This window comes from Antechinus flavipes, chromosome 5 (genome assembly GCF_016432865.1).
Source record: "Antechinus flavipes isolate AdamAnt ecotype Samford, QLD, Australia chromosome 5, AdamAnt_v2, whole genome shotgun sequence".
Lineage (NCBI taxonomy): Eukaryota > Metazoa > Chordata > Mammalia > Dasyuromorphia > Dasyuridae > Antechinus > Antechinus flavipes.
In genome coordinates this window covers 187,505,735-187,533,713 of record NC_067402.1, presented here as the reverse complement: position 1 = coordinate 187,533,713, position 27,979 = coordinate 187,505,735, and the positions used below count along the sequence as shown (strand labels likewise).

Below are 27,979 nucleotides of genomic sequence, written 5' to 3'. Positions count from 1 at the left end.
GGTGGAGCAAGAAAAGGTTATCATCAGCCAGCTGGGAAGGACAGCTCACATTCTCCTAATACTTCCTCTCCCCTACCTCAGGCACAGCTGCCCTGGCAGCCCACCCTAAAGGATGCTTTTCACCCTACCCCTACATGGGGAATCTTCCCTCTTATTCCTGAAGGCGACTTCTGTCTCGATCTTTATTGCCCAGTTCCCAGAAGATGGGGAGCTACTTATTTACTGTGGTTTCCTTTCCCCTCCAATCTCATGTGCCCCTAACCACTAATTTCTCTAGCTTCCCCTTGTTATGCCAGTTTCCCTCACTCCATCACCCCTGCTTTCACCCTTTACCCTACTGTCCCCTTCTTTCCTACTCCCTTTGTTCTTTGTCCATTTTCTTTACCTACTTCCCCTTTCTCTCTGTTTTCTCCCCTTCAGCATCTGGATTCCCCGAGTTTTCCAGTCCTTTGCCATCTGGGAGACCTTGGCAAGTTGGTTGGGTCTCAGTTCTCTCATCTGAAAAATGAAGGCGTGTATTAGATATTCTGAAGATGTAATGAAAAGCTCGTATGAGATAACTGGTGAAATCTCTTCCAGCTCTAAATCCTATGATGATATTATCTATCTCTCATTCCATTTACTTTCTCTGTCCCTAGCTGCCCTCAATTCAAAGTTCCTGCCTTTTTTTTTTCCTTCTCTGCTCTTCTTTTAGTTTTTATCTCTTTTTTCCCTTTTCTTTTCTTTTCTTCCTGATAGTTCACTCATCCCACTGTCCCTCCTCCCAGAGGCACCCCCTCCCCCAAGCTTCTCCTACAGCACTAAATTTTTTTGGGCTCTCTATTCCATGTCCACCTTCCTCCCCACTGACTCAGGCTCCTCCTCTGCTCCTCCCCACATCCTGCTCACCTTTAATTGAGATGCTAATGAGGCTTCTGTCACTTCCATCCTGGGCGGGCTGGCTGGCCAGGCCACTGCACCTGTCAGGTGAGAGGGAGGAGAGACCCAGCTGCCAGATTCAACTGGAAAGAAACCAGTCCCTGCCTAGCTATTGCTTGGGAGTAGGGAACAGGAGACAACTCAGACCTTCTGGAACCTACAGCCTCTGAGGCTCAAGAAAGCTGAGAACGAAGCCTGAGTGGGTAACACAGAGGAAAAAGTAGAAATATAACAGGTTAAAGTGGGGAGGAAGTGGAGAAGGATGGCACAGAGAGAGACAGACAGACAGAGAGATGACAGGTTAAAGTGGGGAAGAGGTGAAGAAGAAGGATGGGACAGAGATAGACAGAGATATGACAGGTTAAAATGGTGGGGTAGAAGGGGAAGGAAAATAGAGAGAGAGAGAGTGAGAGAGAGGAAAAAAAGAGAGAGAGGGACAGAGAGAAAGAGAGAGAGACAGAGACAGAGACAGAGAGAGACAGAGACACACAGAGAGAGAGATGGAAGCAGAGACAGTGAGGAAGAGACAGAGAGACAAAGGGACAGAAACAGAGAGACAGAGACAGATTAACTTGGAGTGAAAAAGAGAAAAATTAAAGAATTCTGGAATGAGTAGACAGGAGAACCTGGGACAGAAGAGAGAAACTAAAAATTAGCCAGAAAGCTTTAGAAAAGCCCTCACTCTAAAGAGCTGATAGAGAAGGAAGAAGTGAACCAACTACTTCAGAACTGGCGCTAACCCGCCCAAACCAGCCAATTAGCTGGTTCCAGAGGAAAAGCGGGGAAAGGTGGATAGGTGGAGAGGAGTGGAATTGTCCTCTCTCCTGTCCCCCACCCCCCTCACCATTCCAGGAGATTTGGTCCACTCCCAGTCTGAGGAGATGAAAACGAGTCTAGGTTGATGATCATGGAGGTAGGGGAGTCAATAGCCTAGCCCTTACTCACATTATCTACTCCTAATCCAAGGCCCCATGAAGGAGGAAAAACTTGAGCATGGGGGCCAGCATCCCGAGCCAGGAGGACCCCAGGAGGAGGAGGAGGAGGGCCTGATTGAGTTTCACCATTCCTACCGAGAGCTCTTCCAGTTTTTCTGCAACAATACCACCATCCATGGTGCCATCCGACTGGTTTGCTCCAAGCACAACCGCATGAAGACGGCCTTCTGGGCTGTGTTGTGGCTCTGTACCTTCGGGATGATGTACTGGCAATTCGGCCTGCTGTTTGGGGAGTACTTCAGCTACCCGGTCAGTCTCAACATCAACCTCAATTCTGACAAGCTCGTCTTCCCTGCAGTCACTGTCTGCACTCTCAATCCATACAGGTCAGTCTGCCCTTAGTCCTGCTGGTTAAGCCATAAACCGTGGGGCTTTGATCTCATCAGATAGAGGGATATCCCAGTCCCTCCTCTGTCATTGAAAAACCCTGATTCCCAAGGGGAGTGACCCATAGCTCTCAGAACTCAACCTTTCAACAGACCCCAGCCTCAGCTAGAGCTAAGCCCTGCCTACCTGTCGCTCTGATTCCCCTCACAACCTGTTCTGAGCAGGTTCAAATATTAGTTCTGGGGCTTGTTAGTTGTGTGGCCCTGGACAAATCGTGTAACCGATCATTAACTTTGGGGAATGGATTTCTTTAGAGCGGGTGGAGTTGGGACTGCAAAGCAATGAATGAGCCCACTGGTGGAAGAGAGGAAAAAAGGGGAAAAAAGGAAGAACAAGAAAGCATCCCTCTTAAAGTGTGCCTGGCCCATGCTATAGGATTAACTTGGAAGAGGCCGATCCCAAATTATAGTATTACTCCGTCATTACTTACAGTGTTGCTTCCCAGATTAGAGGTCTGTCTCCTTCAGTCTGGAGGAGAGTCTTCCTATGACTTCCTCTGTCCTTTTTCATATGATATTATGTTATCTGACTTGATCCCTTTCCCACACTTCAGATTTTACATCTTCACTGACCCTTCCATCTCTTCGGATCCCTTTCCCCCATGATCTCTTTAATCCCTCTGATACATCCATCCTTGGGACCCAGTTTATTTGGAAGTCTTTGAAATCCATTATTTCCCATTGTCAGTTTTTGACTTGGAGGCTGAAGAGAACGATAGATGTTAAGTAGGAGACGAATATGTTGTGTATGTGTATACATGTACATTTGTTAACTCATTCATCACTTAGGTGGTGCAGTAGATATAGAGCCACCAGGCTGAGTTTAAAATCAGGTCCCAGATACTTACTAGCTGTGTGATGGGCAAGCCAATTAACCCTGTTTGCCTCAGTTTTTTCATCTGTAAAATGAGCTGGAGAAAGAAATGACAAACCATCCCAATAGCTCTGCCCAGAAAACCCCAAATGGCATCGTGAAGAGTCAATGACTTAACAACAGTAAATTGTAGAACAAGGTCCGGGTCCTCTGTGTCTTTGACTAACTTCCTGGAAATTGAAGGGATGGATGGAGAGTCATGAAGAGGAAAGTGTACTTAGTAAGTACTATTTAGAATTATGCTTACCTAATTTCCATTATATTATATTCTGCTCACAAACAAAATTCCCTCTAGGACCATGTCCTTTCTTCCTCTCTTACATGTCCCCCACCCTCCTAAACCCAATTTCTGGGTCCTTTTGTTGTTGTTCGGTCACATCCAACTCTTGATAAACATACTGGAATACTCTGCCATTTCCTTCTTCAGCTCATTGTATAGATGAGGAGAGGTAAACAGGATTAAGCTACTTGCCCAGTCACCCAGCTCATAAGAGTTGGAGGCCAGATTTGAACTCAGGAAAATGAATCCTCCTGACTCCAAACCTGGGCTCTATCCACCATGCTAAGTCCCTTTACTTGGTCTCTATTTACTTTCCCTTCTCTACTTAGTATCCAAATCCCTTGAGGTTTTTTTTTTTTTTTTGGTTGTTGTTCCTAAATTGCCCAGCCCACCATGCTTCCCCCAGGGTGCTTAACTCTTGGAGATGGAGTGGGGTGATGAAGTGTTAGAGGTAGCTCAAGCTGCAGATTTAGTCACAGGGACTTCTGTAAAGCCTCTGAGACTAGAAGGCACTCCTAGCTTGGAAGATTACTTGGCTAGGGCTAGAGAAAAGAAATTGGGAGGAGTAGTTAAATACTGTGTTTGTCACTAACAAGTAAATGAAAGAGGCCCTGGCCAATCACCTTGCTTACTAGTTTATTGCGTACTGGGCTAGGTGAGGGTGAGGGAGAACACAAAGAAGTTTTGGGCTTGTGCCCTCCAGGAAGTTATTACCTCACTGGAGAATCAAAACATATACATAAAAAGTTAAATAACAATATGAGACTATAGGTTTCAAAATAGAAATACTTAAGTGCTACCTAGGTTGGGTAAAGGGGAGGGAGAGATCTTTGTGGGCTGGGATAGTCCAAAACAGCTTCACAAAGGAAGTGAAATTTGGACTGGCACTTGAAAAACTGGCAAGCCTGGGAAAGGTGGAAAGGGCAGAGGGAGGGAAGTCATTCCAGACTAGGGGAGTGGTGTCCCCTAAACCAGAATAGAGCATATATTCTTGGAGAACAATGAATCCAGTCAGATTGCAGTGGAGGCTCCTGAAGATAAGTAGAGGCTTAGATTAAGGAGGTAAATTGGAGGAGAGTCTGGGAAGGGAGATAGAGAGGGAGGAAAGAAGAGAAATGTGTCAGAAGAAGAGAATGTGATGGCATCTTGGCCTGAGTTATAGGGAGAGAGAGAGAGAGAGAGAGAGAGAGAGAGAAAGAGAGAGAGAGAGAGAGAAAGGGAGAGACAGAGACAGAGAGAGAGAGAGAGAAAAGGAGAGAGAGAGAGAGAGAAAGGGAGAGAGACAGAGACAGAGACAGAGAGACAGAGAGAGAGAGAGAGAGAAAGGAGGAAAAAGAGAGAGAGAGAAAGGAGAGAGAGAGAGAGAGTGAGAGAGAGAGAGAGAGAAAGGGAGACACAGAGAGAGAGACACACACACACACACAGAGACACAGAGAGACAGAGAGAGAGAGAGAGACAGAGACAGAGACAGAGACAGAGACACAGAGAGAGACAGAGAGTAGGTAGGGACAAGTTTAGACAGGTTATTTGGGTGATGACCTGGGTCTGAATCAGAGTTTATTGGAAAGAGCAAGAGAGGGAGGGAGAGATGGGTGAGACCTCGGGGAAGAAGGAGTAGGATGCAGTAATGGATGGAATATGAAGATAAGGAGGGTGAGAAGCTGGTGCTGTGGGTGTTTGGGCATGTAGAATCTGTCCTCTCATTGAATTCCAAACAAATCTACCCCTGATCTCTGTCTCAGGCTTAAAGAACTGGGAGAGATGAAGACATTCAGGAAGTTGTTGGAAGTAGGGGGAAAATTCTCTAGCTAAGAAAAGAGGTAAGAGTTTTAATCCTTTAGTTTGCAGAAGGGAAGATTGAAGATTGGGAAGGAAATTATTTCAGCACATTTTTTTTCTTGTTTGTCATTGACATTATTTTTAGTTTAAAGGAAGAGTCTAGATGAGCTCCATTTCCTCTGAAATGAGAATAAGAGGAAATGATTCCTTAGTTCCTATGGAGCCTTAGCCCTATACATTTAAGAAAGAAATCAGGGATCCTTAAGACAATGAAATATGACAGCCAAAATATCCATAGTGCTTCCTTTGCTGGAGAGAGAAGGGCAGAGAGGCTCAGGCAATGGGAGAAGGAAGTTGAGGATTGGATCCAACCTGGGGTTTAACTCCCAAAGAGAAAAGATCATAAGGAGAGGGAGAGGCTTTCTAATCATTGAGGACCATGATTTGGACATCCACCGGATCTAAGGAGGGCCTTGTATTCATTGCCACTAAATATCCTGAATATTCTGAGCCTGGATCAACTTTCAGGGGGAAGAAATGGAGGCTTTGCAAAAGAGTCAGACAATGAATCCTGATTCTTGATTCAAGGATTATGATCACTACAACTTTGCTAGGGGATGAGGCAGGATAGGGAGAATAGTCCATACGATCCCAAAGTAGGAAGGGACCTTAGAGCTTACCTAGTTTGAAACCCTACCATGCAGTACATCATTCTACAACTTCCTTGATAAACATGCAAGAGAGTTGGATGCGGAGTCCGAAGACCCGCTGGGAAAAGTCATTTCACTCATTGTCTCAGTTTCCTAATCTGCAGAATGGGCATTGTAATGTTTGGACCATTCATCTTCCATGGTTTCTGCAATGCCAGTGATTATTTTTTTAGTCAGCCTCTTTCAATATTGTCTCTTGGGCTCAGCCCTCTGCCTCCCCAGGCATTCTCCATTTTATTTACAATTCTTCTAATCCCTTCACTTGTGAGATATGAAACCTCTGTTCTGCAATTTCATACATCCTCTTCCTTTCCCTCTAGCATTCTTTCTTTTCCCAATAGATAAAATTAGATTTTGTTCTAAGGAAATTAACTAGGTGGAAATTATAAGGAGGTTAATTTTTAGTGCAACAACGCCAAAAGAAGAACTTTGTTCTTTAAAAATTAAAATTTTTATTGCTTCTTTTTATTTTTACAAAATTTTAGAAAATATTTCTATTTCCCCTTTCCTCTCATCAAATCATCCTTTGTACCAGAAAAAAATAAAAAGAAAAAAATAATTTTAATACAACTAACCAATACATTAACAGAGGGCAACATATTCAATATTCTACATCCATATTCTCTCTACTCTTTGAAAAAAATTTATGCTACAAAATTGTAAAGACCATATTTGTCAAAAAAGAAGTGGTTTCCCCACTTCTCTGAAGATGGTGAAGAAAGGGAATTTTAAGTGTGAAATATTGTATATAAAGTTAGACTTTTTCCAATATGTCAGTTTTGCTGATTCCCTCACCTCTTTTAAAATTCTTTTTCATACAAGATGGCACCACTGAGTTTTATTTTAAAAAAAAAAATTACAATGGAATGGGTTGCCTCATTCATTCATTTCATTAAATAAATGTTCGGTGAGTATAACTAAGTGATGCAGTGGATGAAGTGCTGGGTCTGGAGTTAGGAAAATTCATCTTTCTGAGTTCAAATCTGGCCTCAGACACTTACTAGCTGTGTGACTCTGGGTGAATCACTTAATTCTATTTGCCTTAGTTTCCTGATTTGTAAAATTTGGAGAAGGAAATGAAAATCATTCTAATAGTTTTGCCAAGAAAACTCCAAAAGGGGTCAGGAGGAATTGGACATGACTGAAACAGCAACAAACATGCTGTAAGAGATATGAGATAAAAAGGACTTGATTTCTGCCCTTCTTCTCACATGGAATTCCATGTGTTTCATTGCTACTTTAGGACCAACTCACAATCATTCATTCACCAATCTTTCTTTGAAGTCTGAGTCTTTCATTTACGTACTAGCCCCTTTTCATCCTTGTCACTATCATTTACATCTTTCAGAATGCTTTTCTACTTTTCTCCAGAACTTTAGCACTGGCTGCCTAGTCTTCCCCATCTCTTTCTTCATATTCTTACCAGTGTCTATGTAGATGACCCTTGCAATACTTTAGCCTTAACCATCTCATCTCTGGTGACAGCCTCCTAGCACAGAGGACCTTATCATCACAATTCAATTTCTCCAGTCCCAATACCACACTTCTGATCAGTGCTAGAAAAAGTGAGGAAAGGCAAATTGTTTGGATTAGATTTGCTGCTTCATGCTTTTTGATCTCAGTCTCCCACTGGGGCAAATGGAAAGTCATTTCTTATTGATTCCTTATCACATTCTCTACTGGAACTATTTTAAATTTTCCACTTTTTTTCAAACTCCATATTTCATTTTTTAATTTAATTAAATTAAATAAAAATTGATTAAGCATCTATGTGATTCCATGGGAATTATGTGATAGAATCTGAAGATGCAAAGATAAGAACTAAAGTTTTCACCCTCAGGGAGCTTACATTCTATTATGAAGAGAAACATAATAACATGGATGCAGATAAATGGATATAAAAATTTTTTAAATAGAAAATAATTTTTGGAGAGATGAGGACACAAACAATTGGAGGAATTAGTAAGGACTCTCACATAGAGCCAAACAGTACATTCACATCCAGGGCTTTGGACATGGATGTTCTACAAAGAGGTCTGAGAAGTGGAAAGAGATGGTATCTAGAAAAAAGAGCTGAGTAGGATTATAGGCAACAAGGAATCAGCAGTCAGTGAACATAATTGCAGTTCTTCTTTAAAAACAGATTGTTTTTGTCATTTTCAGAGTCTAATAGAAGAGGCAAGTAAATATTAAACAGAATTGTAATATAAACAATGAGCCAAGTATGAATGACCATGGTATACAGTTCAGGATTCAGTAGTGAATATATACACATGAAAATAGGGAATTTTATTTGCTTTTTTGCAAGGTAAATATTTAGTGAATGGACTTTCCCCCAATCAAACTAAAGAAACAAAGTTTAACTAAAGAAGCTTAATTTTTAAAAATAGCAGCTAAATTATCTTTAAAATATAAACTTTAAAAATAAACACAAAACAAGACTTTTTTTTTTTTTTTTGAAGATGCTATAATGTTCCTGGCCACATGCCTTTTGAAAAACATTAGGAACTGAATTCAAATGTGCCCTCAGACCTTTAACATTTGTGATTCTGGACAAGTCACTTAACTCCAACTGCTACACACACACACACACACACACACACACACACACACACACACATGCACACAAAAAAAACAACTCTCTCCCCCAAAAAACAAAGAAAGACACTGTGCAAAGCATTAGAGAGACAACTACAAAATGAGATTGACTCTCTCCTCAAGGAAATGTGTTGCTCTTGTTCACTTGTGTCTGACTCAGTAGGTACCCCTTGAACCATAGGATGCCATTCTCACAGTTTGTCTAGGTTCTTGTTCATTGTTTCCTTGGAACTATCTATCCATCTTATCCTCTATCTTGTTCTTTTCTTTTTGCCTTAAATCTTTCCCAGTGTATCACAATTTAGTATCTGAAACACACATTCACACATAGAAGTCGTGCCCTAAGAGGGATGTTTTGATATGAAATGCAGAATTAGATCGACCATCATTTCCAGTTGCAATCAGAATATTGATGTATTTATGGTTCTAGAGCTGGAAAAAAGCTAGACTAAAAAAAGGAGGGAAGGGAAACAAGCAGACTGTAGCATGGATGTCAAGAAAATGTAAAGTGAAGCATTCAGCGCTTCAAATATGAGCTGGAACCAGCTTAGTAATAGTGAGATGCACTCATCAATTAGGGCAGCACGAGCTGAAAGGAATAAGTCATTCAGGTCTTGGTCTAGATCTTCATAGATGATAGAGCTGCAGTGAAATGGTCAGGGCTCTCAGAGGAGATCAGATCACAGCAAGTCCCTTGATAATAAATTAATTGAGCTGGGGAAAAGCTCTTCTTAGGGCTATAGGAGTAATAGAGGCTTCACCCTAAGTACTTGCACAAATTCTGCTGAAATGAGATATTCAGACTTAGCCTTAGACAGTATAGAGAGAGTGTTTCATGATAGGAAAGTGTTCAGGGACTCAGGCCCCTGCGGATTTCCAGTCCTGGAAAAAGCGTAGGAAAAGGAAAATGTTTCTTTATGTACCCTTAGGCAAATGGACTATTGCCTCCCTCAGGTGTTCCCTATTCCTTAAAGAAATTCAGCTCTCAATAGGAGGGAGTTAGATAGATTTTCTTGGTAAAGAGCAGCTCAATAAATGTTGTTGGTCGATTAATTATTAAAAAAAATGCTAGTTTCCATATTCTAATCCTTGAAAGACACATATACCTTTCATGCTTCCCTTCTGTCCTCTTCCCCCACTCTCCACCAGTCTGCCTTCAGTATGAAAACTTTGGGCTAATATGAGAACCAAGATCCATGAAGTACAGAATATGGAGCTGGAAGTAGAATAACTGGATTCAAGATTCTGGATCTGGCTCACGGGACCTTCTTGGACCTCAGTGTTTTTATTTGTAAAATAAAATATTTGGATTGGATTAGAAGTTCTTAATCTTTTTGACTTCTATTAAATTGTTAGAGGAATTTATAATCAAAGGAAATACTAAATTTCACTTGGACATTAGTGAAAATAAAGATGTAACTTTTTTCCCATTCAAGTTCACAGAACCACTAAAATCTTTCCATAACCTTAGATAATGCAAAGACTCCCTGGAGCCAAATAATTCTTCTGTTCCCTTCTAGTTTTAACATTCTGTGAGTCTGAGAACATGGGAGTCACTTCTATTCATGTAAATATGAGCAGAGAGACTCGATTTACTTCCTGCCTTTTCTTGGAACACTGGTAGTCTCTTGACAAGCCTCCTACAAGAAAATTATGTCTTTTCCAGGTATACTAAGATTCAAGAGGATCTAGGAGAGCTGGATCGCATCACAGAACAGATGCTTTTTGATCTTTACAAGTACAACTCATCACGTAGCCTCTCCAACAAGCCTCGAGTCCGACGTGATACCTCAAACCCGTTACCCTATCCTTTAGTTAAGATTCAGGACCCCCAGTTCTTCGGCCATCACCGAAGTGGAGCCGCCGGAGTCCAGGAGAATAACCCTCAGGTGGATAAAAATGACTGGACAATCGGTTTTATCCTGGTAAGACCCTTCTCACATTCTTGCCTTCATTCACTCCCCTGTTACACCTATTTCCAGGTTTCTTTGCCCTATCCCAAGTCTCTATTCCAAACTCTTTCTAGGTGAGGTGCAATTTTCTGGTCCTATTCACTCAAATTCACTCATTTGTTCATTTATTTAATAAATGTTGATTGAGCATGTGTTATATGAAAGGTATTGTATTGAAGGTTGTAGGACACATAAAAATGAATGTAAAACTCAGGGACCTAACCATGTTATTCCCTTTGAGGGGCATTGAACCATTTTAAGAATTTCTTAAATCAAGACTAAATGACTTAAGAGAAGTATAAGATACATGAACAAATAATTTATACAAGGGAGCGTATAACTGATACCCCCAAGAAGAAAGATGTATGAACAAATAACTTATGGAACATAATTTGTGCCATTAGAGAAATAAAAAACATTTCAAAATGTCCCTTAAAGAATGAACAAGTTTTCCCACCCTGCTGTTATTGGTAGGGGGTGGAACATGGTATGGCGAACAGGACTTTGTTTCAGAGTGCTAGAATTTAGAGAGTTCTGATGGTATTTGTGGTCCTTAAGCACTGTAGGAATGATCAACTTAGCACTTTGTTAGCCAGAATTGTTATTTAATAGGAGCCATTGGAAATGCCTGAAACTTGGATGAGCTTGTATCCAGCTCCATCCTAAGTTTCCATATCTGTGGTTGACCTTCTCAATAGTGATTTCCCAGTGTATTAGGGTCTTTCTCCCAGCCAAGGTAAGCTCTCCCCAGTCCCCATCCCCATCTGCTTTCCCAGAAACAGTACTAGGACTATTCATGAGTCCTCCGCTTCATGCATCTCATAACTGCTTGCTCCAGTTGCAAAAATGACAATTTATGACTTTGTCTCTGTGTACTACCTCCTTCTCAATTGCTCATATTTGCATCTCCTATCTACTTCTTTGGTTTCCTCTACTCTAAGTTTCAAATCTGTTCAGTGGCAGTTCTCCTGGCTTCCTAATCTCCTCAATCAACATCCAGTCTACCAGATGCTAGTGCCTCCTCTCTGGCCCTTCTACCCCATCTCCTGCTGGTTAAAAACAAAAATCTCTGCTGCTTTTTCCTGTGTGAATAACTGTTGTTATAGTTACAGTTTGTAAAATATTCCTTTGGCTCTTGGAATTGTGGGTTTAAATCTGATTTGGAAAATCCCCTTATAAAGAAACAATGTGCTTGAATAAGGATTCTTCGGCTTTTGGGTGTCTTGACTCTCTTTGGCAGACAGTGTGCTGAAGCCTCTGATCTGATTTCTCAGAATTATGTTTTCAATCACAGTATCTAAATACATCTTTTGGTCTGGAGCTTCTCACACGGACTTCTGTTCTCTCCTATTCTCTCTTCCTTCCCTCCCTCTTATGGGTTACCTGATGTTTTCAGTTACCACTCTAGTGCCTTAGAACCTAGGATTCCTGAGTCTACTTATTTTTCATTCTTTTCCTCTCTGTCTCCCGCCTTTCCTCTAACATTTCTCCGGTACCTGTGTTTCAGTGTAACAAGAACAAATCAGACTGCTTCTACCAGACCTATTCCTCAGGGGTGGATGCTGTCCGAGAATGGTATCGATTTCACTTTATCAATATCCTGGCTCGACTGGACTCCCAAGATCTGAATGAGGCTGCTTTGGGTAATTTCATCTTTGCCTGTCGCTTCAACCAGGTATCCTGCAACCAAGAGTGAGTTCCTTTTCACTTCTTTGTACTTCCTCCCCTCCACTCCCCCCAGGTTGTCCCTCTTCCTCTTTCCCTAAGGCTGACTATTTTTCCCCCTTGAGTACTTCCTGTTCACCCTCAAAGACAATAACTTTCCCCAACCTTTGTAGATTTAGGTAACATTAACAGGACCTAAACTTACACCCCTGCTTTTCTTTCTTTCCACCCCTTTATTTATTTATTTTAAACTTAAATACAAAGTAAGTAAAGAAAAACAAAACACATTGCCATGTGCATAGCAGGACATAAAAAAAGGATTCAAGATATAAAGCGATAAATTTTCATTTCAAGAACACCTTTATAATAAACATTACACATTGTGTTCAGAACTGTTCACCTTTTCTTTGCTTCCTTGTAGGTTTTCTTTTGTTCTCTACTAATTGTTACTTTATTCTTCCCTCTCTTCCTTTTCTATCTTCCCCCACAAGGCTACAGTTTATATATACACACACACACATACATACATACACACATATGTATATATATATAATATGTATATATATTATATATATATAATTTATACACACAAATATTATACATATACACATGGGCACACACATATTACACATATACACATGACTATACATTTATACACACAAATATATTGCACATTATACATATGGGCACACAATATACAGTACACAAATATACATGATCATATATATATATATATACACAAAATTTATACACAAATATACATGCATATTACACACATACACAGACATACATGTTATAGATATACACACAATTTATACATGCAAATATACATTGATATCACACATATGCAAATCACACACATAGAATTTATCCATTATATATATATCTGCCACACATATTATACTAAATCCATCAATTTATCACTTCCTATACACAGCAATATTCCAACCTTATACAGCTTTTCTTATTGATTGAATGACCTTAAGCAGTCCTTAAGTTACTACTTGTGTATAAAAATCCCTTTTAACTCTGAATCTTATGATTGTGTCTGAGAATTGGGTTGTGGGATGATGAGACTTTGAGAATGTTGTAGACAATTGGGGTTAATGCTTGAGTTATATATTTAATGGGCTTTCTCTGCCAGAAATGTGGACTTCTCTCTCATTGCCTGAACTTCTGTCGAGCTTTTTATTTCCTGACTCTGCATAGATCCCAGAAAGACTCCAGCAGCTACCCAATTTTTGAGGGTACTCAAAAGGGGAAAATTTGGGGCAGAAAGGTATGGGTGGGTGGGAGAGCTGCTCTGTACCTTGTGTCCCTGCCCTTCACCCGTCAAGTTGCATAAAGGACTGTAGAAGGTCCAGAAGGGAGGAGGTGCTAGCATTGTGGTAAGGTGCTCCTGGTCAGACAAGGGCATATCCATAGTGTTATGCTAGCTTTTTTTTTTTTGGGGGGGGGGCTCACAGTTAAACCCCAAATGTATTCAGAGGAAGATGACTATTCTTAATTCTTTAAGAATTATAAATATAATTTATATGTATATAATATATAAATATATATAAGAATATAAATTGAGGAAAATAGGACGGCAGAAAAGGTATTTTTGGGAGGGGAGGGTGTCATTTGATTTTTGTCTTTTTTTGTGAAATACTCTAAAAAGGCCAGTATGGAAGATATTCTTCATAGACTTAACGGAGGTGAACTAGGGATAGTGGGTGGACATTTCAGAAAAGGCAGATTTTGGTTCAATGTAGAGAAGAATTTCCTGACAGTTACAGCTGTCCCCTGCTGGTGTGACCTCCCTGGGATGTTGTGTGTTCCCACCCTCTGGAGGACCTCAGAAAGAAGCAGACCAAGCTGCAGGCATCTGATGCAATGGGTCCCTCAGAGTCTGATGGTTCAAGTGAATAATCCTTTTATTAAAAACAGTTCCAACATTCCAGGGTAAAAATAGTTTTCAAGGCAATTAAAAGCAGTTCAGGAAATAAAAGCAATAGACAAGAAGATTAAGAGCAGCCTATAAGAAAGGTTTCCTGAGTAGGGGTCTCAGCCTCTGCCAAAATACTAAAAAATACTAATTATTCTTGCTCCAAGGCTCACAGCTAGATCCCAGGTCAGACCACTCAGAGCAGGGAAGAGGGGAAGGTAGCTCACACTATTCCAGGTCTGAACCACAGTTTCTTTGTTCACAGTAGTATAGGCTAAGGGTGTGATGTGTGTGTGTGTGTGTGTGTGTGTGTGTGTGTGTGTGTGTGTGTGTGTGTGTGTAGCTATGTGTGTGTATGTGAGGGGTGTGTGTGGAGAAAATGTTGTGAGTTCAGACTTCTCTAGCTCTGCCAGTATTTTGGCTTATGACAGAAGCCATTCTTGCCAGGAATGCTGTAGGTAGAGGATGGATTAGATCAGAGCTTCTTAAATTTTTCCATGTGACCTTGGGTATATAGGTACATAAATCAAACATTTACTGATAATAAATCTTAATTTTGTGACATCCACATTTAGTTACAAGAGCCCATACAAATCATATTTCTAGAAGTTGAACATTAGATAACATCTGAGGTTCTTTCCAACCCTTAACCTTCTGTGATCTGCTCATACTCACTTAATTTTCTATTAAATCTTCAATAGAGGGATCCTCCCATGATCCCCTTTACCCTCTCCAAATCCCTAACTAGGAGCTTTTCTAAGGCAGCGTCTGATACCTTTCATCCTGGATTGCTAAGCTTGCCAGAAAGCAATGCGTGTCCCAGCTGCTCTGCCCCAGCTGTCCTGTGACACTCTTCTCTCCTCATTCCCCCACTTTTCCAAGTCACATGTTTCCTCTTAACTTTAATGTGGTGTTTGTTTAAGGACAAATCTCCCCACCTGGAGGGTGTGGCAATCAGAGCACCTGGATTTTGATCAGCCCATACCTTCCTGATTAATATCTCAGCCTTTCTCTTTCTTTCCCCATCTTTAATCCTTCTCTCATCTCCTGACTTTGAATAGTTCTGAAGCCCTCTCTTCTTGCTCTTGTCCTTTCCTTTATGGACTCTATCTTTCCTAATAATAGTTCATAGTTCATCTAGGTTACGAACTATGTGCAGGGATTATGCTGGGTGCCTTCTCTTAGGAAACTAATAATGTGATGAAGTATATAATACTATCTGCTTGAAAAGTTAACTAACGAGACAAAAATTTTAAGTTGCTGGAAGCGATCTCTTTTCCCCTCTCAAATGCTACTTTATGTCCTTCACAGGCACTTTTATTCTAAAATATATTTATAATTTATCTTTGCTTGTGTTAGATTATAAACTCCTTGAGTGTAGAGACCTTATCTTACTCATTTTTGTTTTCCTGGTGCTTAGCACAGTGAATTGACCCAATTGTTTGTTCAATTGGATTGACTGTGAGTTGTCAAATAACACTGAACAAGTGGTGCTAGACATTAAAGGAGAACAAAAGAGAGAAGCTTGTCTCCAGCCCAATTCCCATTTCTTTTCCCTGGCTCTTTTTCCTCTTCTAACCCTATTCTCTATCTACTGCTAAGGAATTACTCCCAGTTTCATCACCCCGTCTATGGAAACTGTTATACTTTCAATGGCAAGAATGACTCTAACCTCTGGATGTCCTCTACACCTGGGATCAATAATGGTAAGAGTCTTCCCTAAATCTTCTCTTCATTCTCCATATCTTATCCTGTTTTCCCCAGTCCACATGCCAAGTTTCCTCAGCTGGATTTCCAAGAGCTCTTCTCAAAAAAATCCAGTCCATTCCAGAAGGGTGCCATCTTGGATTTTTCCCTCTTTCCTTTGAGTTACACCCTAAAATTCATAACAAAACTGATAAGAATCTAGTTTCAATTGTTCTTACTAATTGGTATTGTCTGGGTCTATGACAATATTCACACATTTTATGACCTCTCTCATTTCATTTTTTTCTGACCTTATCCCCTTAAATTTTGGGGAGCTGGAAAATATTAGAGTGAGGCAGGGATAGCTTCCTTCTCCTTAATCCTTAATCCTTTCTTAAATTCCATTTTGCCTCTCCAAATCTTCCAGGTCTTTCTCTGACACTACGGACAGAGAGACACGACTTCATTCCCCTGCTGTCCACAGTGACAGGGGCCAGGGTGATGGTCCATGGGCAAGATGAACCAGCATTCATGGATGATGGGGGTTTCAATCTTCGGCCAGGAGTGGAGACATCTATCAGCATGAGAAAGGTGTGGGTACTCTGTTTAGGTCCTGGGTGCAGGGGGGAGGAGTATTAAAAAAAACAGGGAAGGAGGGTCTCAGGTCTAGGAAGGACATGGATGGCAACCAGCTGGCTGGGAAAGGTCTCAGCAATAACTGGATGTCACAGCAAGGAGGGGAAGAGGAAGAATTGTGTCTCCTCAATGACACATTAGAAGTAAGTATTAAAGTGTAGGGTTCCTATATAGTGAGTGTAAGAAGTGTGGGGTTCTCAGGAGTGGGGACTAAGAGTGGAGGATCCTGAGAAGCAGACATTAAGGACATGGTTATCCCGGAATTGGAAACTGGGGTTACGGGAACATTCTGAGACTCAAATGCTATAACTATTGGCCCTTGGAGGCTGGGAAGGAATAGAGACTTACCTGAGAAGCAAAAGCAGCTGCCTATGGAGCGATGATCCTGAAAGATACGTGAATTGGTTAGTTGTGGGGATTTAAGTATGAGCCCTGGGGATCCAGCTAAGGAGAGCACTGGGATAGAGGTAAAGCTAACTGTTTTGACTTAAACCTTTCTGGGTTTTGGTGGGATCGACAGGAAACCCTGGACCGACTTGGGGGTAACTATGGGGACTGTACCAAGAATGGCAGCAATGATGTCAAAGTCGAGAATTTCTATTTTTCCAAGTATACACAGCAGGTGAGGTTCCCAGATCTGTGATTTCCCTCTCCCACCCTCCCTACGTCTTCCCAAATCAGTTCAAAACTCAGTAGCCAGGACCACCCTCCCCTTCCCCAGATTGTTATAAAGGGTGGGGCTACATGATGCAGAGGACTATTTGCCCTTTTCTTCCTTACCTCTTCTCCTCCTTGGGGTATTCTAGTGAGGTTATCACTAGAGGAGGGATCTAGTTTATAATTCCCCTGTACTCCCATTCCCTCCCCAGGTGTGTGTCTATTCCTGCTTCCAGGAAAATATGATCCAGAAATGCGGATGTGCATATATGTCCTACCCAAAGCCTGACAATGTGGAGTTTTGTGACTACAAGAAACACACAGAATGGGGTGAGTTGCTTGCTTTCTTTATGGCTTGCCACGGGGCTCCCATGGGCATCCCTCTCCTTGGCCCCTATTTCTTCCCCTTTTGTTCCTGCTCCTTGACAGCTTGTCCCTCCCCTTTGGTCTCCTGTCTTTCACTTTCCTAGTTGGCATTTTTCTCCATCTCTATCTGTTTGGCTTCTTTCTTTGTGGTCTCTCTGGGCTTGTTATCTTTTTTCTTTTCTCAATCACATGTTCCGTCTCTGGTTTATTGTTTCTCTCTCAGGATCTCTGTTTTTGATTCTGTTTTCCCACAGATGTCTGATGCTCTATCTAGGTTTCTCTCTTAGTTTCTATTTGAGTCTTAAAAATATAAGGGTTATGAGGAACTCAAGAGTTCCTCAAATCTAACTTGCAATTCAACAGGAATCTCCCACATAACACAAATTTCATAAAATACTAGAGTCAAAGGCAATTTTAGAGGTTATTTAGTCTACTTCCCTCAAGGGAGTCAGTCAATTGACAATTGTGAATTAAGCAATTAATATGTGCTGGGGACTGAGGCTCCAAGAAGTTGTGGCTTACTTAATTAAGGTCACATAAGACAGATTGCAAGCCCTGGTCATTCGTCTTCCACTTGAAAACCTCCAGGGAAGGAGAAGGAACTATAACTTATTCCACTTTTGGGCAGCTCTTGAGCTTAAATCCATTTCTGCAACTTTTCCTGTTGCTCCTAATTCTGCCTTCTAAGGCCCAGCAGAAGGGTCTGCTATTTCCCCAAATAACGGCCTTTCAAATACTTTGTCCTCAAATATTTGAAGGGCCATTATCCCATTCTTGCTATGTTTTCTCTAGGCTAAATATCGACAACTCCTTCAACTAATCCTTTTATAGCATATTCTTTCCTTCTCCTCTCTGATTGTCTTCCTTAGGAGAAAATCAGAACTGGACAGTGGACTCCAGATGGTGTCTGACCAGGACAGAGTATAGTGGAACTATTACTGCCCACTCTGAACACCATACCCTCTTAATACAGCTTAAGTCGCTTTAGTTATTTATATTATGCCAAATATGCTATATAATGCTATCATAACATTGACTTATATTAAACAGGAAATAATGAAAACCCTGAGATCTTTTTACTTGGCAGTGGTGTCTGTCCTATATTTATGTAGCTGATCTTTTGAATCCAACTACAGGGATTTGCATTTATCCCTATTAATTTTGAAATCTCATTTTAGTAGATTCCATCTGTTGCTCTGCCCTATCGAGGCAGATCCTATTCCTTTTTTTTGATGTTGTCTCCCTCTGAGTCTTCTTCCTTCTTCCTCTTCCCCTTCCCTTTCTTCTTCCTCCTCTTCTTCCCTCTTCCCCTCATTATTGAATCCCATCAGTCCATCAGGCACCAACATTACTGAATGCATACTTTGTATCAAGTGCACTGGAGAACCAGACTAAAACAAAGTTATACTTGGTCAGGGGAAACAATATATTATCATGTCAAAAAATACAAAGTATTTAAACAAAATGTGAAGTAATTTTGGGAGAGAACCATTCATAGGAAAGGGATCAGGAAAGGTCTAGTATACGAAGCGACACTTAAGCTAGTGATTCGAAGGGATGGAGGTGATGAAGGAGAACATTGCAGGCTTGGGATGGGGACTTGTGAAAAGGCTTGGAGACAGGAGAAGCAATGTGATGTAGAAAGAACAAAAAGTAGTCAGATCATGTGAGCTCTTAAAAAGGATATATTATAAGATGATATATTAATAAAATATCACAACAGTGATATGACAATAATACAATATATTAACATTATAGTGTAATATATACAATAAATCAAAATGTAGTAATATAATACAATATGAAAATTTATATAATGTGATATCATTACTATAATAATATAATATATTAGTAAGCTTGGGAAAGGAGTTGAGTTAAATTGTGAAGGACATGGCAATAGGGAACTGCTGGAACTTCCCAAACAGTGGAATGACATAGTCAAATCCACACTCGAGGAATAGCTCTTTGGCCACTATATTGATGATTATTAAAAAGGGGGAAAATTATAGGATGGGAGTCAAATTAGGAGATAATTGGTATAGGAGAGAGGAGCAGTGATGGGTCTCTTACCCAGGACATATGAGTAGAGAAAATGAATGAGGGATGAAACATAGAGAATGGAGGGGATAGATACTGGGGAGAACAATTAAAAAAAAAAAAAGGATAAGAAACTGGCTCATAGGATGTGGAGAGTAACTGGCAAATGAACCCAGAGGCAGATTGAGAGAGGGAGGCTTATTGAGTTTTTAAAGGCATTATCTGGAGGATGGGAAACAGTGACTTCTCATATCACCTAAAGGTGGTTCACTGATAGCAGGAGGGATGTAGATTTTATAATAATGATGATGATGAAAAAAATTTTTAAAAAATAATGAAGATGATGATAGGTAGCATTTATATAGCACCTACTATGTGCCAGGCAGTGTGCTAAATGCTTTACAAATGTTATATTATTTGAACTTCATAAGAAAACTGAGAGATGGGTGCTATTATTATCTCCATTTTACAGTTGTGGAAACTGAGGGAAACAGAGATTAAGTGACTTGACTAGGATGACATAGCTAGTTAGTATCTGAATATGGATTTGAACTCTGGTCTTCTTGAGTCCAGACCTAGCACTCAATCCACTATACCAACTAGTTGTGTCTAGATATTGATTTCTTTTTAAAAAATTGGTAATTTTATTTCCCCCAGTTACATGTAAAACAATGTTTTACAAAACTTTGAGTTCTAGATTCTCTCCCTTCCTCCCCACTTCTTCCCTCATTGAAAAGGCACATATTAAAGTTATGCAAAACATTTCCATAAAAGTCATGTTGTAAAAGAAAACATAGATCACTCCACTCCCCTCCCCCCCCCAAAAAAAAACAACTTTCAAGAAAAAGAAAGGACACAAAAAGTATGCTATATTCTGTATTCAGATACAATCAGTTCTTTCTCTGGATATTGATAGATGTTTCATCATAAATCCTTCAGAATAGTCTTAGATCATTGTATTATTGAGAATCGCAAAGTCATCCACAGTTTATCATCCCACAGCTTTGCTATTTTATTTTGTACTTAGTACATTTCTCTTTGCTTGAGCTCATCGGCGACTATCCAGATTTTTCTGAGAGCATTCTGCTCATCATTTCTTATAGAACAATAATATTCCATCATAATCACATACCACAGTTTATTCAGCCATTCCCTGATTGATGGGTTTCTCCTCAATTTCCAGTTCTTTGCCCTGAGAAAAGAGCTCATCTTTTTTCCTTTTTTATTTTTTAATCTCTTTTGGGATTCATGTCTAGTAGTGATATTAAAGAATATGCATGATTTTATAACCTTTTGGGCATAGTTCATATCTTTTAATCACTTATCTATTGGGGAAAGGCTCTTATTTTTTTATAAATTTGATTCAGTTCCCTATACATTTGAAAAATGAGGCCTTTATCAGAGACATTTGCTCCTGAATTCTTTTCATAATTACTATTGCTAACTGTATTTCCTTCCTGTTTGTTTTATTCTCTCTCCTTTCATCCTGTTCCTCCTCAAAAGTGTTTTGCTTCTCAACACCCTCTCCCCCAATATGCCCTTTCTTCTATCCCCTTCTCCCTTGGATATTGATTTCTTACTGAGAACTGTATGAGATCAGAAGTTTGAAGGAGTATGAGAAATTCCCTTCCATGGAGAATTCTTAAGGATAGGGTAAAGAAATAACCTAGGATAACTTACAATTAGGTGCACCTGGGACTGGTTGAATAATTGAACCGGTACGGTAATCACATATAGACAACATGGAAGACAGTCTCTGGTGGTGTGCCCCAGGGATCTTTTTTGGTCCTGTGTTGTTTTATTATCAATTTGGATGAAATATTTTTTGACAGATTTGATGACTTGAAGCTAGAAGCAATATTTAACACATTGGATAATAAATAATCAGTTTCTAAAATATCTCCACAAGTTAAAATTATAGTCTGGCTGAAATTTAAGAGAGCCAATGTAAAATCTTAAACTTTGGATTAAAAAATCAGTTTCACAAGTGTAGGGTACAGGGATTATGGCTGCACAATCGCTTCTGTGAAAAAGGTCTGAGGTTTTAATGAATTAGAAACTCGGTGGAACACAGGAATCAAACACATTCGTGCTATCTTAGACTTCGTTAAGAGAAACACAGTTTTCACCAGGAAGGTGGTGATAATTCTGCTATATATACTCTCTCCTAGTCTGGCCACAAATTTGATTACTTTATACTACCTTTTTTTTTTTTTTTTTTTTTTTTTTTTTTTAAGGAAGGAGATAAGAAAATTAGAATATATTTAGAATGGGCCCATGCTATAAGATCAGTTGAAGGAAGTGGGGACATTTCACCTTGAATAGGAGAAGAGTTATTAAGCACAAAAAAATAGTTTCAAGTATTTGAGGATGGTCATGTAAAAAGATTAAACTTGTTTTGTTGCCTCCTGAGAACGGACCTAAGAGCAAAGGGCAGATTTCAGTGAGATGCAGAGAAAACTCAACAATGAGAGTTATCCGAGTGAATTCTAGCTTGTCAGGTCTTTCAACAGTCTGGATGATAGAAGTGATCTTTTCTTAGATAGGAGGGATGGCCTGGAAGGTCATTTGCAGATATGATATCATGTAATTCTGTGAATGGACAATGAGAACAAAGACCATGGTATATTGATAGAAATAGAAATAGAAGCTAGAAAGTAGAAAAGACTCAGTCTAACTTCCAGCCAATAATATGAGAAATTATTTTTGATCCGAAGACTTTTAAGATTTTAGATATTTTTGCAACTTTCCCTTTTTTTTTTTTAAACCACTAATTGTTTATTTGTAGAAAATCTGTTAGGAAAGCTAAGAGGTGCTTGTTTGTACATGTTTACATTTCATAGTGGGCCCAGGAGAAGACAACTAGATTTGAACTTTGGAAGACTTAAGAATTAATTAGTGCAATAATCAGCCATGATTCTAGAGGATGACTGAGGAAATATATTTCCCACCTCCTGACAGAGTGGGAATGGATGGATTCAAGATACAAAATGAGACATAATTTTTGGATGTTACCCCATATTGGTATGGGGGCAAATTCCCATGAATTTGCTTTATTTTGACTGTGTACACACACATACCACCACCAGCCCCATATGCACACACGCATGCATATACATATATATGTCTTCCTTCCTTCCTCCCTTCCCTCTTCTTCCCTTTTTCCCTCCCTTCTTTCCTTCCTTCCCTCCCTCCCTCTCTCCCTCCTTCCTTTTCTTCCTTCTTTCCCTCTCTTCCCTCCCTCCCTCCCTCTCTCTCCCCTTTCCTTCCTTCCTTGCTTGCTTCCTTGCTTGCTTCCTTCCTTCCTTCCTTCCTTCCTTTCCTTTCCTTTCCTTTCCTTTCCTTTCCTTTCCTTTCCTTTCCTTTCCTTTCCTTTCCTTTCCTTTCCTTTCCTTCCTTCCTTCCTTTCCTTTCCTTTCCTTTCCTTTCCTTTCCTTTCCTTTCCTTTCCTTTCCTTTTTTTGGTTCAGTGGTGGGATGAAGGAAGAAAAAAAAAATAAATGTTTTTTTTTTTTAAATTCAATTTGAAAAAATAAGCTATAATTGGCAGAATGGCTAGTAGCATCCAAAGAGGAAAGCAGGAAGGCAGGAAGGCTAGACATAGGATTATTATAGTCAGAAGGACCTTAAACTCATCCAGTCCAATCTCTTCGTTTTACAAATGAAACTGAAGCCCAGAGAATTTATTTCCTTTAGATCACAGTACTTAACAGAGCTCTAGAGTCCGACCCAGGGTTGCTGGTTTTGGTTCTCGTTTTTTTTACCATACAAAGGAGCGAGGTAGGAGCTGCCTTAAAAGGAGGGTTTGCGCCAAAAGAAGGTTCCTGGGTTTTTCTCTATAAGCAGAGACTTCCATCAGCTAAAATCGGGAGTGGGTCAGCGAATCAGGAGGCGGGGGAACTGCCCCCGGAAACACACAACTTTCCCTTTTCTTGGCTCCCCAGGTTACTGCTATTATAAGCTCCAGGACGCTTTCTCCTCTGACTCCTTGGGCTGCTTCGCTAAGTGCCGCAAGCCCTGTTTGTGAGTGTCGCCTTTTCTTTCCAAACCCAGATATGCCTTTTGGCGGGATGCTGTGGGGGGATGGGACTGCGCTCACCGGGAAAGCCGGGAGGGGGGCTTTGGGGCTCCGCGGGTCCCCGATGTGGGTGAAATGGAAAGACGTCGCGGTAGTTTCCCTGCTTCTTCACTCATCTTTCTCCTCTGTCTCTAGAGTAACCAATTACCAGTTGTCTGCTGGCTACTCCCGCTGGCCCTCCGCTACGTCTCAGGTAAAACAGGAGCGGGGGGCGGGGGGGAGGGGCAAGTGGCTGGGAGTTGCGTGTGCCTGCGTGTTAACGAGGGTACCCCCTGCATTGGTGAATGTTTGTGTTGGGGGGGGGGAGATGTGTCAAAGTATGAAAGTGTCAGATAGGTGGATAAATAGATAATAGATGAGGGGAGAGAGGGAGAGAAAGAGGGGGAGAGGGAAAGAAAAGGAGGGAGAGAGAGGGAGAGGGGGAGAGAGATACAAATACAAAAGTGACCTTGGTTGAATTTATTTCTTCAGGACTGGGTGTTCCAGATGTTGTCCATACAGAATAATTACACCATCAGCTCCAAAAGGTATTCCATCATCTGGCACCAGGACTCAGGATAGGAAACCTGTCTTGGGGAGGGGAGATCCAAAGACTGAGGGGAAAGCAGGGTGGGGAATGAAATACTTTATAAATCTTAAAACATTTCATGTCAACTATAATTATTTTTATTCCTCATCTGAATAATGGTGAAGGAAGGGCCAAGGAGGCATAGATCTAATGATCTCTGAGTCCCTTGTGCTAACATTCTGTAAGAGGATATAGGCTTTGGTATTTTCCTTTTTGCTGAGGCAGTTGGGGGTAAGTGACTTGCCCAGGATCACACAGCTAGGACATGTTAAGTGTCTGAGATAAGATTTGAACTCAGCTCCTCCTGACTTCAGGGCTGGTGCTCTATCCACTGCGCCCACCTAGCTGCCCCCCAGACTTTGGTACTTGAGAAGGGGAGGGGCAACTGTGGCTTCTGAAAAGATTCAGTCACCTAATTTTATTTTCTTCTTCCTTCTCCCAATGTAGCGGTGTTGCCAAACTCAATATCTTCTTCAAAGAGCTGAACTATAAAACCAACTCAGAGTCTCCCTCTGTTTCGGTGAGTCTCCTTTGGGATGCTGGGCAGTGGGAGTGGGGAGGACAGTTTTAACAGCTTCTTGAAGGGTAGTGGGGGATGGGAGGGGGATGGGCTTCCACGGTGGAGCCTGGGGCAGAAGAGAGTAATGATAGGTTGGGGTGGGAGGAGGGGCAGAAGTAATATGTGGGAAAAGGTAGACTAGTTAGTGATCGGACAAAGGCGTTCCATGTAGGAGAGGTTAGGAAAGGGGGAATAGAATTTGGAGATCCTATAAGGAAAAGGTCAAAAGTTGGAGGCACTGAGGATCGGTGGACTGATCTGTGAACACGGGAAAGAAGGGGCAGAGGTTAGGATTCTGGGAGAGAAATTCAAGGAACTCAGTTTCCTTCTCTGCAAACTAACTGATCTCTAAAGCCTCTTCTGAGAATGGGTTGGAGGAAGAAGGGCCAAGGTCCGGGGCAGGTGGTGGATTGGAGTTAGGGATAATAGGGAGCTGTATTTGGAACTGGGCTTGAAGTACACTTTGATAGTGGGTGAATAAAAACGTGAGAAGTCAATATGGCGGAGTAGAAAGAGCCTTGGATTTGTAGTCAGAGCACTTGTGTTTGAATTCTGACTTTGCTGCTTACAACCAGGGTAACCTTAGCCATGTCACTCCTTTCTAGTCCCCATTTCCCTTGTCTGTAATATGCGGAGTCTAGACCAGATGACTTTTAAGTTCCCTCACAATTTCTACAATAATTGGATGAGCATCGCCCCCTTGGTCAGCTTCCACGATCTTTGCCCTGAGCTTCCTGATGATCATGACTTCTTTCGTGTCTCTCCCCTTTGCAGATGGTCACCCTCCTGTCCAACTTGGGCAGTCAGTGGAGCCTGTGGTTTGGCTCTTCTGTGCTTTCTGTGGTGGAGATGGTGGAGCTGATCCTTGACTTCCTGGTGATCACCTTCTTCTTGATGCTTCGAAAGTTCCGAAGCCGCTACTGGGCTCCCAGCCAGACATCCGCGGGGTGCCGGGAATTGTCGCTGCCTTCTTGATTTCCCTGCTTACTCGGGTGCCTCCTCAGATAGTTTGGCCCTGGCCCTTCTGCACCAGTCTCACCAGCTGTCTCCGCTACCCCGAGTCCTCAAGATGGTAGCCAGGACAATAGCTGGGAGTTCTAGTCTTCCCACTGGTCCTAGACAACCTCGGACCTCAATTGGTGTGCTTCCCCCAATTCCATCAACCAATTATGATGTTCTCTCTTGTCCATCCCCCGTGTCCTTTACTCTCTGAGAAATTTGAGCCAATTTGAACAGTAACACTTTTCTCATCACATTCCATTCCCCAGTGTAACTTTTGTGTATCTGGGCCTGGAATGGGTACTGGTTTGCAGAATTAGACATTTTAGAACTTCTCTGAATAAACTAACTGATATTGTCTAGGATTTGAAGAAGGAGATATTTCTTTTCAGATCATATTTAGGGGATTCAACTTATCCACATCAACATTATTACTTCAGAGATCTAAACCATCAGAGGTGGTCTTAGAGAGGAAAATACAGAGATAATGGCTTGAAATCCCAAAAAGCCATATTCTTTTGTCAATTCTTATTTATTGTGTTACATTATATTCAATTAGAGGTTGGGGGTGAATACTGAAAAAGTATAACTTATTTTTAAAAGAAATCCAATTCAGAAAGCATTTATTATTCCTTTGCTAATTCCCCCTACATTCTTTATACAGTTCAACCTTACCCTTTAAAAGTCCCTTTCTTCTGTTCTTCCCTTTTACTGTGGAACTCTGGAGACAGACTGCCTTCCACTTCTAGTCCCTTCACCATAGAGCTCTTTATCTTATTTTATAGATGAGGGGGAAAGCCCATTTAGTCTCTAATAGATCCAGGTTTTCTGATTCTAAATCAAGCACTTTTCCTTCCATTCCATGTCACCCCACTATGATCTTGTACTATCCCTCCTCCTTCCTCCTTATGACAATTTCCTTTCCTTCTATTTCTCCTTGTTTTGCTCCTCCTAAATCTATTCTTTTTTCTTTTTATTAAATAAGTTTATTTTTATTTTTCTGAACTTGACAAACAAAACAAGTATTTCCACATATAAAACCCCAAAAGGATTGTATATGTAACCATGGATCTTCATTACACATAGCTTATTTTTTAAAAAGTATATGATACATATGGCACACTAGTTCTAAAGTTATATTTCAGTTTAAAAGAATCGCACACATTTAACCTATATCAGATTCTTGCTGTCTTGGGGAGGGCAGATATAAGGGAGGTAGAGAGAAAAATTTGAAACGCAAAGTTTTACAAAAATGAACATTAAAAACTATCTTTACATGTATTTGGAAACATAAAATACTATTGAGATGGAAAAAATAAAGTTATGTTTCACTGTGAACTGTGCACTGTAGAAAAAAATACTTCACTGATAAGGTATCTTCTTTTTTTTTTCTTAGTATCATTAATCATTTCTTTCCACTTGTATTCATTGCCCTCTACTCCCCCCCCCCCCCCAATTCTCAACCTCTAATAATAGGCATAGTTAAGCAAAACAATCCATGCATGATTCATGTCTGAAAATTATACAGCTCATTTTTCAACTCATTCCATAACCTCTGGACCAAGAGATTAAAAAGTAGGTTTCATTTTCTGTCTTTTGGCGTTGTGGTTGGTCATTGCATTGAAAATTTCTTAAGTTTTTCAGAGTATGATGTCTTGGTTCTCAATTCATTTTCCATCGCTCATACAAGTCATCTCAGCCTTTTTCTGTTATCTGTCACTTTGGTAGTTACTTTTATTATAATATTCCATTCTATGTACATACTGCAATTTGGTCATTCAATAATTGATGGAAATAGTTTGATAATAGTATAGTTTAAGATCCGACTGCTAGATCTTTTTTTCCTTCCCACTTCTGTTTTTTTCATTACTACCCCTTAATTGCTGGTTTTCTTCTATCACAAAAAGCATTGCTATGAATATTTTTCTACCTGTGTGGATACTTTCTTTCAAATCTGAGATATGTCTACTAGTAGTATTGCAGCAACAATTATACATAATTTACTTATTTGTGGCATAGTGTGGCAGATCACTTTCCACAAAAGCTTATACCAATTTACAGCTTCACCAATAATGCAGTTGGCAGCAAGGTGATGCAGTGGATTGAGTACTGAGCTTGGAATCGGAAGGTTCCATTTCTTGAGTTCAAATTCAGCCTCAGACACTTGCTGTTGTGTGACCCAGACAAATCATTCAATCCCGTTTGCCTCAGTTTCTCATCTACAAAATGAACTAGAGAAGGAAATGGCAAACTACTCCTTGTATCTTTGCTAAGAAAAATCCCAGAATGGAGTCATGAAGAACCTAATGT

At 40.5% G+C, this 27,979-nt stretch overlaps 1 protein-coding gene across 1 annotated transcript; it reads left to right on the top strand.

Moving 5' to 3' along the window:
- The first annotated feature begins 28 nt into the window (after positions 1–28).
- Positions 29–27,263, top strand: SCNN1A (sodium channel epithelial 1 subunit alpha). The gene is made up of 13 exons (XM_051963377.1): positions 29–1,117; positions 1,885–2,239; positions 10,207–10,465; positions 12,000–12,184; positions 15,687–15,790; positions 16,198–16,361; positions 16,927–17,028; positions 17,276–17,393; positions 23,410–23,488; positions 23,679–23,736; positions 24,015–24,070; positions 24,559–24,631; positions 25,445–27,263. Exons 2-13 carry the CDS (start codon positions 1,890–1,892, stop codon positions 25,643–25,645), a joined length of 1,749 nt encoding a protein of 582 aa, XP_051819337.1. The 5' UTR covers positions 29–1,117; positions 1,885–1,889; the 3' UTR covers positions 25,646–27,263.
- Positions 27,264–27,979: the final 716 nt, after the last annotated feature.